Here is a 15,338-nt window from a genome sequence, read left to right as displayed (position 1 = left end):
TAACCCTGGGTTCGGCGTGGGGCGGCAGAGGGGTGAAGTGGACTGCGGTAGTCGTCGTGGGGTTGTGGACCAATGCGGCTGCGGCGGGGACGGAGCCTCTCCGCCGTTTCTATGTCTCCGGTTAACATAACATGACATAACATAACATAACATATTGCACAAAAAAGGACAGAGTCATGAATCCGTAAGCCCGATGATTAAAATACGCCATCGAAAACAACCAGTAGCTGATGAGACAAAAACAAGTAACGTTTTTAGCAGCGGTAACCCACTGTCCCCAAGTCATCACAAGGCAGCTTCAATTTGCGAGTTGGCACAGACAGAGTGGTGTACTGCTAATGCCACATTCCAATGCAATCAGTTCTTTACTCAATGCGTTCCATCGATAGCTACATGACGTTCAAAACCGATTACAGTTCTCCGATTGGCGACCCGAAAACTGCTAACTGAAAGGGCCACTCTATCCAAGATTTTGTTTCTGGATGAATTGTCGCGTAGAACCCATCAGTAAATCTTTGCAAATATGCTTAGTGATCAAATGAAATTCTGCGCTAACTTAGAGAAGTGGATATACAAAGACAATGGTCTTTAGCCGTGTTGTTCGATGGGACAATGAATAGCCGCAAGTACCTACTGTTACCAACAGATGTGCCACTGCACTTAGTGGACGATATCCCACTGGACGAAAATCAGTGCGTATGGTATCAACATGACGGGTGTCCCCCGCTATTCAGACAGGTGATTTCAGACCTTTTCTAAAAAGTATTACGACGTAATGACATTGGTCATCATGGCTACATTCAATGCACGATAACATATCTGAACTTTGTGTGAGAGTAAATTAAAAGAAATGGTCATACAAGGAAACACCAACTCCCAGGAAACATGAAATGTTGCCTAAAACAGACATGTGGAACTGTAAGTCCTGATTAAGTTTATCGTGCAGTGTTGTCTATCCGGAACCACTTCATAGCATTTATAAAATCTCCCGGTCACTATCCCCTCCCTTCACCTCTCTCCCCGGATAGATGCGCGCGTTAGCAAACGGCATATGAGATTCGGGGAGACTTGTGTCTGCATACTGCAAGTTAAACACCTCATTCGGCTGTAGATGCACTCTATACCTTGCAAGAAGCGGAACTGCGACGCATGGAGCATACTATACCAGTAAAATGAAATTTTTTATTGGGTAAAAAAAGGATTCAGTAGTTTTTGGTTCTCAAAACTCAACTATTTTCAAAAAATCTGCGTTAGTATTATCACTATTTCGTAAAACTGTGATCCTGATCACATCAGTTGCCAACAATTACATTTTCTTATTTCAAATACCAGCATTTACGCGTGAGACCATGTGCAGGAGGTCAAAGCTTGGGAAACGTATGTATGGACGACATCTTCCTTGTTTCTCACATAGTCCACCTACAGAACATATACTTTGTATCATACCTCTGTGAAAGTAGAGTTTATACGTGTGTGCTTAAATATCTCAGTAAACTGCATTTTCCCACAATGGATCAGAAACTGCTTCAGTCTTCGTATTGCTACAAGAAGCTATATAATTGTGATAACAACAAAGCAGTAATTACGTAATGGCTACTAGGCTGCTGTGCGGCAATGTTCAGAGCAAAGCATTGGCAGCCTTAAGTCTTCCAGTACCTACAATTTCAGGGGTAAGGCGTCCAGGAATCTAGTGGTACAGAAGCAAAAGTATTGTGTACACCCTTTGTTGATTTTACTGTGGGGTTGCAGGATATGACGGAAGCAAGTGTCACTAGGGAGAGGAGTGGTGCAGAGGAAGCACGTTTTGTAATAAGTATCTACCATCAATGTAGATAATTAGTTTTCTTTTCTGAGGAGGAGTTGTAGGTAACACTCGCAATGCACCGAGAATTACTTCATCTTTCTACAAATGTAAATGAAATGGTGTTAGAATTAAGCGACACCAGTTGTCTCATTGACTCAGTATTTCGAGTTTTAAGACACCTACGAAAACTAAACATCATTTTTCTTCCATCATTTAAAAAATAAAAGCGTTCAAAGAAAATTCTTTTTCATTTTAAAGTTCAGTTAGGCGCTAAAGTTGTTGATGGCGGGTGAAAGGGGGGGGGGAGGGGTAGTGCCAATATTTGATTGCACTTATGGGTGATAGTCTCAGAAAGACTGGGAGTCATTGCACTATACGCTGTCAATGACCTGCCTTAGAGAACAGAAAAGCTCAGATGATATACTGGACCCGCTGAGGTGCTTTATTGTGCGTGCGTGTTCATCATACCAGGAACTTATACGTGCCGTCCTACGAACACGGCTGTCATCCTCCTGGAAGACACGAGTGTACACAGCATACTCTGTACTAGCAGTAGTAGAAGCTCTGATACGATAAGGTGCCAGAACATACTCTATAGTAGTAGTAGTAGTAACTCTGATATGATTAGACGCCAGGACACGGCTGCTGAAGGCGAAAGACCAAACCCGAGTCGAGGATACAGCAAAAATATGTTTTTTTTTTCTTTTATTTGTCGATAGACAATACTCTGGTAGCATGCATAGAACAATTAGGCAACTTATAGTTTATAGGGAAGCTCACCAATGCGAGTAGTACAACCGAGATTCAGAACAAGACTTCAGATAGACTTTAACTAAGGCAACGATTTAATTTGAAACAAATAATCAAAATATAACTATTCAGGCAGGCTCACCAGTGTAAATAGTAAAGCAGAGAATAAGAACAAACGATCACAGAGAGTTTGCTTAAAGCAAAATTTAACTTGAAAGCGTTTAGCAATACACGATTTTAAGAAGCTCAGCAATTTGATTAGTAAAACAGACTCAAAACAAACGTTTGGAGAAACTTGACTATAAGTTTAAAAATACTGAAAGTTCGCCAGTGCAAGAAAACTGAGAACTTCTCGATAACTGAAAATAAACGTGAAAACAAATTTCATAGTTTTTCTTTCGATTTTAATAACATTCTTCCCCTAGTTGCCTTGACCTCGGGCTATACGCGGAACGAATTCAGCAACATTACACAAATAGTTTGAGGAGATCTAAAAAAATCAAAATATTTTTGGTACATGGTACTCTGCGAGTTAACACGTGATTAAGACCTATACTTATCCTTGACACTACCTCTAAGAGAGCATAACGATAACGTCAAACTTTAGTTTAAACCAGTGCTTAAAAAAGTGGACCACAATTCTTAGTGAGTCTCCTTTAAAGGGTGGATAAAATGCTTTTCCAAATTTTAATTTCAGTTGTATTGTATTGTATGTTAACCGGAGACCTAGAAACGACGGAGAGGTTCCGTCCCTGCCGCAGCCGCAGTGGTCCACAACCCCACGACGACTACCGCAGTCCACTTCACTCCTCCGCTACCCCACTCCGAACCCAGGGTTATTGTGCGGTTCGGCCCCCGGTGGACCCTCGAGGGAACGTCTCACACCAGACGAGTGTAACCCCTATGTTTGCGTGGTAGAGTAATGGTGGTGTGCGCGTACGCGGAGAACTTGTTTGCGCAGCAATCGCCGACATAGTGTAACTGAGTCGGAATAAGGGGAACCAGGCCGCATTCGCCGAGCCAGATGGAAAACCGCCTGAAAACCATCCACAGACTGACCGGTTCACCGGACCTCGACACAAATCCGCACGCCGGATTCGTGCCGGGGACCAGGCGCTCCTTCCCGCCCGGACAACCGTGCGTTAGACCGCACGGCCAACCGGGCAGGCTAATTTCAGTTACTCTAAACTATAATAACTGGGTCAACAAAAATAGTAAGTTTCACCGTGAGGTGCCTTTTAAGAATGAATAAACCTTTTCCAAAGCTTAAGACAATTATCAAGACTGAACTAAACCTTTAAATAGATGTCCACTATTTCAACAATAGAATGGTTACACTTGGGCCTTCTTTAACGACTAGTAAAAACCTTTCAGACCTTAAATAAATTCTCATTACTAAGTTTGCACTAAGACACTCTCGAAGGGCGAACACTTTAACTTCCAAATCCCCCTCAATTCAAAGGCACAAGTCCCGGAATTACACTTACGAACAATTATTTAACAAGCCGAAAGTTTCGTAGAACGTGACATGCTGGACGGCACTAAAAACGCCAGCGCATCCGAGCCAAATCAAATAACATCTACACCGACGTTGTGTAGGAAAACACAGTGCACTGTGGACATGGAAGCTTTAATAGCAACTGCTGAATGGCAGAACCCAGGAACAATTTTCCAACCAAATAAGGGTAGTAGTCGGCAGAGCACCCCACACCGGCTCTGTACTGCAAACAATACCGTTGAGACAGTGCACACTGCCAAGACGACAACCAGTTCCGCCATACGACACACATCTCCTGCGAGGCGTTCCGACAACAGCTACCAGCTCCAAGTCACTGGTACCGCTCGTTCGCACCCCTTGCCCGCGACTCCCCACCAAGGCCCCCTGCTCCTTTACACACGCTGCCGTTCTGCTGGCACCTCGCGTAGGACTGTCCGTGTCGCTCGTGAACACCGGCTGTCCAAGAGCTCCCTTTCCCGACTCCGTTTTAAGAACCAGCGAGACCCAAGAGATCACTCAACAACAGTACCCCTACGTTAAACCCTCTGGCCTACTATACGTGCGCTATGCACAAGGAACGCATGTATCAGATTCAACCTGAAGATGCAGGGGTGAGAACAATAAGTGGTCACAAAGAACGTTGAAATTTTAATTCTTGCTCATTTTCACGTTGTCCTGCGTGAGTGAGTCGAGGTAGAGCTACGAAATCCACGGCAAAAACATCAGAAAAACCCCTCTGGCCTAGCCTACACCCTCCAAATACTGAGACTTAAACGCATCACGGGCCTTTTGGCGCACTCGGCACCTGGCATGATTGGGAAAGAAGCCAAATCGAAGCTCGTTGGATCATGCCATAAGCTTACAGTGAGCTGTTGTGCATTTTCTGTGTTGATTGGTCCCTAAAAGACGTGCAGCATTCAGTGCCGCTGCGAGCCACAGACTACTGCGAGATATCCGCCTCCAAACGTTGATTTCATGCCGTCTTCTTCATAACGCTCGCTATGAAACGGACTGAGTTGCATCTGAATCGATTGAAAGCAACAGCTCTTCTCGTTCTACAATTTTCAAAAAAAAAAAAAAAAAAAAAAGAAAAGGAAAAAAAAGCTCCAGTCGTGGTTGAAAACGATTTTCGTTGATAAGACTTGACTCTCGTCTCCAGTTACTATCAGTCAGCATTCCTTTATGAGCGCTGTTCCTGCTCTGTGGCCGGCCGGGGTGGCCGAGCGGTTCTAGGCCCTACAGTCTGGTACAGCGCGACCGTTACGGTCACAGGTTCGAATCCTGCCTCGGGCATGGATGTGTGTGATGTTCTTATGTTAGTTAGGTTTAAGTAGTTCTAGGTCCTAGAGGACTGATGACCTTAGAAGTTAAGTCCCATAGTGCTCAGTGCCATTTGAACCAATTTGAACCTCCTCTGTGTTACACGCCAGCGTGTGGTGTACCATTACAGGCTAGACAGTCGTCATCGATACACAAAAAATTGCGTAACCTCACTCACGCTGGGAACACTGGCACGTGAAACACAATATGATAGCTTCTTTCTGTCATTCCGTCACATCTCCAGGGACATCCAACTTTCTTCTCCCGTTCCATATAACCAACCGGCACATACGCACCTCTTTGCCACCAAGACTTACGTTTGCTGTGGATGAGTCACGAGATATTCTGGTGCTAGTTGAGGAGCTATACAGCACTCCAAGAAGACCTGTGCTCTCTTTTAAAAAATTCACTGATATTTTACTGGGTGAGGTTACATCGTGCCACATTTCCGGCTGAAGCTTCATGTTATTTATTTTATATCTCTTAATTGTAAATCAGTCACCACCCCACCAATAGCCATAATGTCTACGTAAGATAAAATAAAAATGGTCTAACATGATAACTGCATCAAGATAAAAAACAGAAAAATTCCCCTATCGGACTACAAAGAAGTTGAATATGCTCCTGTTTAAAAGACTAGTGAGGTACCAAGTGCCTCATTCTATCTTCCTCAGCACCTTTAAAAATTTTCCTAAATATTTTCCCATATTCGTGCTCATTTTAACATTAAGCTCACCTCTCACCCCCGTGAGCTCCACTAACTGTAACTCGCTCACCATTATCTCTTTGTGGCTCTCCAACTGTCACTACCTCTGTCTCACAGCTACAGTTTCCTTCGTTCCGTCCTGCTCTCTCCTGCAGTCTCCCCTAGTTCTCACTGTCACTGGTACGAAAAAAAGGTATTTCTTCCTTTTTGATTTTCTAAGGGACCATCTATGAGGTAGTGGCGCCTTCATAAGCTCTTTAAGGGCCACTGTAGACCACGCCAAATGCAAAATGAAGCAACCAATTTGCTCCATTTGCCTAACGAGGGAGAAGTATGTAAATTTATACTTAGACACTGTACAGTATGACAGAGGCACTAAGACCATCCTCGTGTTTGTTATACAAATGGTCCCTAGCCTAAACTCTATCCAAAACACTTGGCGCTACTTTTGTATTCACCAACAGAAGCTGAGGCATGAGCTTCGGAAGAATCCGGTTTTTATGCGCGGAGTTTTGAAATAGTAGTATTAGGTAACCCATGCTGTTGTATGCGCACTGACAATTTCTTTCTCTCTATACCTCACTCTTTCTTATACACACTGAAACACCCCCGTTTTGGTCTTTTATTAGGTTTTGTGTGGTTTACCGAAGCAGCTAAACAGTTAAATATTATGATTATATGACTGTGTGCTTAATGGATGAAGGCTATCGGTTTTTCTGATATGGTTTCGAGGGTATTTCAACCGAGTGCGGCTGTTCTGAGACGGAATAGTTAATGATTGAAAGTTTGTCTATCATAAAAGACCATGAACGTTGTGACGTACAAACCGATATGTATTTTCTTCTAACACATAAATTCTGAGGCAGTTGTTACCTTCGCCTTACACGTCAAATTACGGTTATATCTATTATTGGTTGATGATTTTAAGTACTTGGTCACACAAAATGATGATGGTTAATATTCACAACAATCCTCACTGCAATCCATTGTTGTTGCTGGCCGACGCGGTTGACGCGAAACACGTAATTCGGCACTTGTCACTGGTGGTTTCATATCAGTCGCGAATCGATATCGATGAGGGTCAACCCCACGACGATTAGGGCGACGCGCTCATCTGTCATACTCCGGTGAATTTACCGTTTACTATTCACTCGACCACCATTCTTGCCCGTCTCTCCGGTACTACTTCTCACTCGACACTAGTCATACTGCCTCCTGCAGCGCACGACAATCGACTCCTGTCTGCTATCGACCTGGGTGGCGGATACTAATATCTATGTTCGTGGGATCACGGATCCCTTACAACACGCACACACAAATAAACACACACACACACACACACACCAGAGTGATAGTTTCAGCAACAGAATTAAGTTCAACATCAACCTTAATTTCACTACACTAAAGAATTAAGGTAATTAATCAAATAACCTTCAAAGTTGTAATTAAAAGAATAATCTTTTATCCTTTACTAAAATTTACACCACTAGAATTGCAGTCTAGTATCATAATTGAATATAAAACTAATAATAATAAGAGAGAAAATGTCTCATAAGTAGGTTTACAGTGTACCACACACACACAGACACACACACACACACACACACACACACACACACACACACACAGCTAGCGCAGTAAAATCGACTCAGTCTGTTTCAACGGTGTCAAGAATGAAAGTGAATTTGCTGCAGCGTGAACAGGAGTTGCTCGGAGCGGTATTTATATGCGCCATTGCCGCTGCGGGACGCATTTTTCGATGGGGAGCGGCCGCCGCGCCTCCCTCAAAAGTCTCTTGTTTTCCAATTAACGAAACATCAAAGATGGGGGCGCCTTCATTATACGCGGTCCGGCTCCTTGTGCGACTCGCCGAGGCACTTATTTGAATTTTAAATAAATAAGCTACAAGGGTATTACATACTTGGTGAAATAGATTATAAATCCTATTAAAACTTAATTTAATGTAATTTATTCATTGGATTCATAGCGTACTAATCCTTTCGATTGCTGCTGCGAGTCGGATTCTGCTTTAACGTAATTTCAACAAGGAGCGAGGAATTCACGTCAAGCCTGAAAAGGACTGCTATGCACTCCATTTTTATTGTTAATCTTAGCAACTTACTATCTAAAGATCAGTGTCCGTTTGTATGTGTCTTGCTTTGCTTCTGCAAAAGACGGGATAGTATGTTCAGCACAATAATAAGATTAGGAAATGTAGTATATGACAGGAGAAGTGATGTTTTTCCAAAATTCAGAGATCCACTTTTTCGGTCAGTACTTAGAATCTGCTAAATCGGGCTGCATTTCCTTTTTTAGTCCAGTGAGGTTCCATAATTCGGTCTCTTTGCTTTTTTCAAAGGTGCGCTATAGCTACGCAGTTCGTCTTGCTTTTAACGTTTAGTGTGTCAAATGTGGAACGGAAAGTTGGTTGAGGTTGGTTCGGGGCGAGGCTGTGTGGTTGATTGTGCTCTCCTGGCAGATACGACTCTATTGTTAAAAACAAGATACCTCACAGCGAGCAGTTGGGAAACAAGGACGGCATCAAACTTCCTATGTGTAATTGGAACGTAGGTAAGGTTTGAAGTTTACAGTTCCTGACCACGGTTGCGGTTATACATTAATATTCATCAGATTAGAGGTCACGTAGATCTGCAACGAGGCAACTGAATAAACATGCAAGTTGAACACACATTTCATAGACAGTATATGGTACCGGCTTTGATTTTATGTTTGGTAGTATGAAGTGATCTGATGATAAACTAGTGATCTTAATACGTACTTTTGGTTGAAAACAGGAAAAATGTGTGCATTAATACGCTTCACCACTAATTCCTATTATCCTTTTAATACAACCAACGATGGCGGTGTCCTACGCCTTAAGTGCAATGGTCAAAGTCTGGTTAGTTAAAGTTGGTTGAATTTTTTGCCCTGAAAACACGTAAAACATTTTTTTTGACCTAACGGAACGGACACAAGTAGCACAGCATAGCCTTATGGAGACAAATAAAATGTTTAGCTGTACCTCATATATTTCTTAATCTATTACCTAATGCATGTATAAAAGACGTGGCATGCTTGAAATAAAAGACTCTATTCAAACCATTGAATTTATCTACAGTTACTTGTACATGAAGGAAATTTGAACTATGTATCAAACAATGTTCTTAAATTCTGCTGCCTCTTGCTAAATGAAGACTTGACAAAAACTTGGCAGACAAAGTGATCAACATAGGGAGAAGGAGGTGCCTCTACCGGAATAATGGAGAGAATTTCATAAGCTTGTGCTTGATCCAACGTGCTACAGCAGAGAAAAAATTGTTGAGGGAAGAGAACTAGAAAGGAAGTTTCTATTATTCATTACAGATTGGCTAACCGATTTGTAGGGGACAAGAGGAGATGTTGACGTTCGTTCCCATTACTAAAGCAAGATAACGAACACACTGGGTGAACCAAAAACAGGGCGGTGTAAAGAATTTAGCTTACGACACATGTGGCAAGGATTTCAGATATTCGGAAAAAGTGCGGTACACAGAGTTATGACAACTAACAAGCTGTGTCCGTAACCTAACAGCACGCCAGCAAGCATTTGCATTGCCTCTAACCGTCGTTGCCTCGCGGTGCAGCTGCTCAGCGTGTCCCCACCGGCCAACAGCATCTACAACGCTTCTAGACTGCAGCTCGTCCCGTCTTCAACTGACCACTATTCACTCCTCAACATCCCTGAGAGGACTCACCTTTCGGCGCACATTCCGGCCAACCCCAGACCTAGCTTCTGGGAGCAACACAACGTCCAATAGGCTCGCGTCAGAAACACGTCCTACGGATCCCATGTTTACCCGTTTTAACCGACAGATTTTCTATCAAAATGTCGAAGCTTCTACCAGGAACTTCCAGCAACCACTGGCAGCAGTCGCCCAAGAATTCGAGGGGAAAGATCTTCCCACCTACGCGCTCCACGTCAACATCGCCGAGTCAGTTGGGGTCTTTTGACAAAATTTCTCTCCTTGCTCTTCTATCCTTCGCCCCCCCCCCCCCCCCCTGCTATTATCCTGTCCGTACCAAAGGTTCAGCCCTTCGTTTCTAAGCTCGGAGATAGCACAAAATTCGCATTAGCTCACAACGAAACTAACAGAATGGATTTCATTCAAGACAGGGAGTGTTCATGAAACAGAAGTTGCTGATCAAAAAGGGAACGATAGGATACAATAAAACACATAACCCAAAAATTTCCTGTAGACCCTCATCCGAGTACAATTTGATGCAGACTACATGTAAAAATGGTAAAATACCGTATCTACTTATTAGAATATACTCTGACGAAGGATGTACTCAAACAAACGTACATCTTTCAACGCCAGCAAAATAATTGTATAGCTTCATGTTAGCAATTTAGTGTTTTCTTTTTCGAATAATCGATAGATTATTTCTGTTCAGAAATTTCTTCACGGTGTAGAAGGAGTGCTTAAGAAGAATGACTTTTAACCTGTACATTTGAAATACTCCTGCTGTCTATCAAACGTTTTAGTTCGACATAGAGTTTTGCAGCTACATATGTTATCCCTCTCTTCTCCAAAGTTGGATTAATTAAATTGTAATGCAGATGATTTTCCTTCTAGAGTTGTACTTGTGAATATTTCTGTTACCCTCAAACTCAAATTGAATGTTGATGATAATTATTTAAGTGAAAAAAATGAACTGACAGACTTCGACTAATATCTTCCGCTGCTTAAAGAGATGCCTGCTCGTTCTACATGTTAGTGCAGCGAATACTTTTTGCAAAAATGTGTAGTTTCCCTGAAATATTATCCTGTGTGACATCAGTGAATGAAAGTATGCAAAATACGTTAACTTAATAACTGCAATACAGCCAAAGTTGACAACTATTTCTGTGGCAAAAGTAGCTGAAACTATGTGTTGTAGCGGGTCTCCAATATGAAGACACCAGGGAAAAAGTGGGGTGTTTATTTAATAAGGAAATGAGTTTATGGGAGATTTTGACGGTACTCGCCGATACCATAAGACAGTTAAAATGGCTTTCACCAGGATACAAAGGGTTTTACTTTTAGTGGTAGCGGAAAGACCGTTCTAAGCCAATCTTCTCACCGGCGGAATGCAGTAAATCCAAGGTTTGCTTCTACATTTTACATTACAACAGTGCTCAATTTGAAATGTGACAGTAGTGTGATCCTGTTAGAGTCTTTAACTTGTGTGGTTCGTCACCAAATGAAGGTGAGACGCCATCTGTTAACCAATCTGTTAGAAATAGAGTAAACTTAATGGCAGAAAGAGAAATGTTTGTAGGGACCTTAGGTCAATGCCTCATGAGTTAGGCAGTGACTGTAAATGCTCACTGTCTGAATGTTTCAAACAAATGAAACCACACGGGTGAGAACAGCTCCTGGAATAATCAGTCATTTAATCAGCTTAATTTCAGTGACATTAACTGGTCAAAGAAGGCGTAAGCATGGTGATGCTAATGTCAGAGATTGCTCTTTCCGATACATTGTCAAAATCAAACAAAATGTTACAGTGAGTGAAATTCCTGTTTGCCGAAAGATGTTCATTGCTTTGCATGGAATAACAATGCACAGAATGCATGCAGTACAAACGAGTATGAAGGATAGAGGAACATCACGAAGACAAGAGAGACATGCATGCTACCCATGTTTTGAAACTATCCAAATAAAAGGAGGCAGCCGTTATAAACCACATAGATCCATTTAAGAGAAGAAATAGCCACTATGCAAAGGAAAGACAGACGCTATTATCCTTCCAGAAGAACTATCAATAAAGAAATGGCATAATTTTTATAAAGAAAAATACCGTCAACGTCCTGTTGTATATGACACATACCGGAAAAGCCGGCTGCTGTGACCGAGTGGTTCTAGGCGCTTCAGTCCGGAACCGCGCTGCTGCTACGGTCGTAGGTTCGAGTCCTGCCTCGGGCATGGATGTGTGTGATGTCCTTAGGTTAGTTACGTTTAAATAGTTCTAAGTCTAGGGGACTGATGTCCTCAGATGTTAAGTCCCATAGTGCTTAAAACCATTTGAACCATACCGGATAATCTTTAACAGGAATTTTAACTTATCACTTGGGCACCCGCATTGTGATATCTGCTCAGGCAGATTTAAAAAGTTTGAATGAAAAGCTTTACCAAAATATATCTGAAAAAGATAAGTTAGAAATTACAAATGAAATTAAAGCATTTGGTAAGGAAGACCAGGTTCACAAGTTCAGAAATGTTACATTTTATTCAAGAAAGCGAAAAGAGAGGAAATGAAGATAGGCGAAACTGAAGAAATATGCACGGACTATCAACAAAACCTACCCTAGCCATATGTCAGATAAAAAACACAAAGACGAAAAGAAAGCTTACCAGAATTTATTGGTTTTGCCACGTTCTTTCCGTCATGAAGATGTACTTTATTTCCAAGTTTTGTCTTTTTGTCATATATTCTCAGCTATTATTTTTTCTAATATGCTTACTTTACAGCCATTAAATTTGGCATCACAATTACATCGATTGCACTCGATTAGAGTCTTTTAAGTATTTCTTTGTATTATTGAATGTTTATATTTCCTCTCTTGAAAAATGTACAAATGTAACTTTCTCCATTTTTTCTGTGGGCTCTTCATACGGTTCTTCCACTTAAAATTAACTGAGCCACAAGTACGTTGGGAAATTGAGAAACTTGATAAACAATGTTTAGTAATCGTTTTTGAAACGTGTATTTCCTGGTACCCTGTGGGATGAAGACCGGAAATTCCTATTCTGGTCAGGCTAAATAAAACTATAAATGAATAAACAATGAAACGTGTGTTTTTCGGAGTGATTCAGAAGTGTGTGTCCTCACAGGAGAGATGCTGATCTCCAGCGAGAAGTACGAGGTGAAGACGGTGAGCAAGTCCATGTTCGAGACCAGGATGGTGCTGGTGGTGCGCAACTTCCAGGAGAAGGACCTGGGCTCCTACCGCTGCGTCGCCAAGAACTCGCTGGGGGAGGTGGAGTCCAGCATACGTCTCTACGGTGAGTGTCCGGCATACGGCTGTGTTCAGTACACTCGAGGCTGCGCTCCGCACTATTTATTTATGCAGTCTGTAGGTAGATATACACTGATTAATACCTGAGCAAGCAGTACAACGATGCGAGTTAACACAAGTACTGTAGTATAGCGGTTCAAACGAAGTTAGTGTCCCGATTCTGGGTTTCGCGTGAGGATGGATGCAGAGAGCTTTGGTGGTGGTGGTGGTTAGAGTTTAACGTCCCGTCGACAACGAGGTCATTAGAGACGGAGCTCATGCTCGGGTTAGGGAAGGATTGGGAAGGAAATCGGCCGTGCCCTTTCAAAGGAACCATCCCGGCATTTGCCTGAAGCGATTTAGGGAAATCACGGAAAACCTAAATCGGGATGGCTGGAGACGGGATTGAACCGTCGTCCTCCCGAATGCGAGTCCAGTGTGCTAACCACTGCGCCACCTCGCTCGGTGCAGAGAGCTTTGTTGGAAGGGCAGAAATTATGTTCTTGCGTCTCTAGTTTTAAAGTAAATATTTTATTTCATAAATTTTTTTGTGGACGGACTCCACAGCCTCGATAAATTTCCTTTTAACGTTTTTAGCGATGGCCTGCAATACTGATTTACATTTTCCAGAACAACCGACTAGCATCGGCAAACCAGCAGCAAATCAGTCAGTGAATTTAATTTTTTTCCAGATTATAGATACAACTTTCTGTTTACCCCTCTTGCAAAGAAGGAAGTGGGATTGGTCACAGGTTTGTTAGACTCGTGCAAAAGCAGCACGGTAACAATAATAAAAATCCTAAACAGCCAGACACCTGAAGACAGGCACTGTATTTACTATCCTATATGGACAACCCTGTGTAACGCACAACCAACCACTAGATGTTTCCAGAATGAGATTTTCACTCTGCAGCGGAGTGTGCGCTGATAATCTTTACCGAAAGAAATGGATGATTAGAGAGAGTGGGACTTAGTGAAGTATGGTAGGAGGAAGTACAGGACCTCTCTTCAGATGAGAAGAGGGTGTTAACCACATAATAAAGTAGGTGTAACGGGTAATCTTTTGAGACTACTGACTGGAAGATCTAAGTTTTTGAAGTAACCAGGAATCTAACACATGGATCGAAACGTTACGTTTAACTGGAACAGCAACCAGAATGTAGTTTTAAGAGTCGAATGAGATGAAAAGGAAGCAATAGTTGAGAAGGGAGACAGGTTTGTAGCATATGCCGGATGTCTGTATATTGAATAAGCTGTAAAGTAAACCGAGGGGAAATTAGAAAGAAGGGAGAAGAATGTAAATCTTTCTATTTTGGTGACGAAGTAGTAAGACTGTCAGAGACGACGACGGATTTGAAAGATCATGTGATCATGTGTATTGTCTCATGAACAGGTTATGATAGCAACTTCACAACAGAAAACAATGATAAATGAATGTAGCCGAAGTAAATCAAACGACGCTGAAACAATGAGATTAGTTCAAATGGTTCAAATGGCTCTGAGCACTATGGGACTTAACTTCTGTGGTCATCAGTCCCCTAGAACTTAGAACTACTTAAACCTAACTAACCTAAGGACATCACACACATCCATGCCCGAGGCAGGATTCGAACCTGCGACCGTAGCAGTCGCGCGGTTCCGGACTGAGCGCCTTAACCGCGAGACCACCGCGGCCGGCTGAGATTAGTAAATCATACTCTAGATGTGGTATACTTAACCTAAACAATAACTTACAATGGCCGAATTAGAGAGAATAAGGTATAACAAGAAAATATTTTCTCAGGGTATTTATATAGATTAGGCTTGCACGAAAATGAAACAAGAACGACAAAGCTTTCAGACAAGAGAAGAGTAGAAGCGTTTTAAATGTGGTGGTGCAGATGAATGCTGAAGATTAGACGGGTAGATAGGGAGAAAATGAATTATCACGCATCTTGACTAAATAAAGGGATTCATTCACACATCACATCCTCAGGCACGAGGATGCCGTCAACTGGAGGGAAATTCGCGTAGCAGAAATAAATGGAGATACAAACTTCGCTGTAGTAGGCAGCGGGTGTAATTTGAAGAAGTTATACAGGTATTATGAGATTTGAACAGACTAACTTGGGTATCCGCATCATAAGTCTTCGGACTGAAGACCACTACAACACTCATTTAAAATCAGATTTTTGACTACTTGGACTGGCTTGTTAATAAAACATAGCTGTATACACTATGAGATCTAAAGTACCTGGAC

At 42.1% G+C, this 15,338-nt stretch overlaps 1 protein-coding gene across 1 annotated transcript in view; it reads left to right on the top strand.

Annotated features, from left to right (window-relative positions):
* Window positions 1-15,338, top strand: part of LOC126484743 (lachesin-like) — a 530,047-nt gene that overhangs the window by 497,237 nt on the left and 17,472 nt on the right. Inside the window, exon 7 of the mRNA XM_050108338.1 lies at window positions 12,936-13,106. Coding sequence (XP_049964295.1) covers window positions 12,936-13,106 — 171 coding nt within the window. The remainder of the gene's footprint in view (window positions 1-12,935; window positions 13,107-15,338) is intronic.

This window comes from Schistocerca serialis, chromosome 6 (assembly GCF_023864345.2).
Source record: "Schistocerca serialis cubense isolate TAMUIC-IGC-003099 chromosome 6, iqSchSeri2.2, whole genome shotgun sequence".
NCBI lineage: Eukaryota > Metazoa > Arthropoda > Insecta > Orthoptera > Acrididae > Schistocerca > Schistocerca serialis.
The sequence above is the reverse complement of the archived record's forward strand: the minus strand, read 5'-3'. Positions and strand labels throughout refer to the sequence as shown.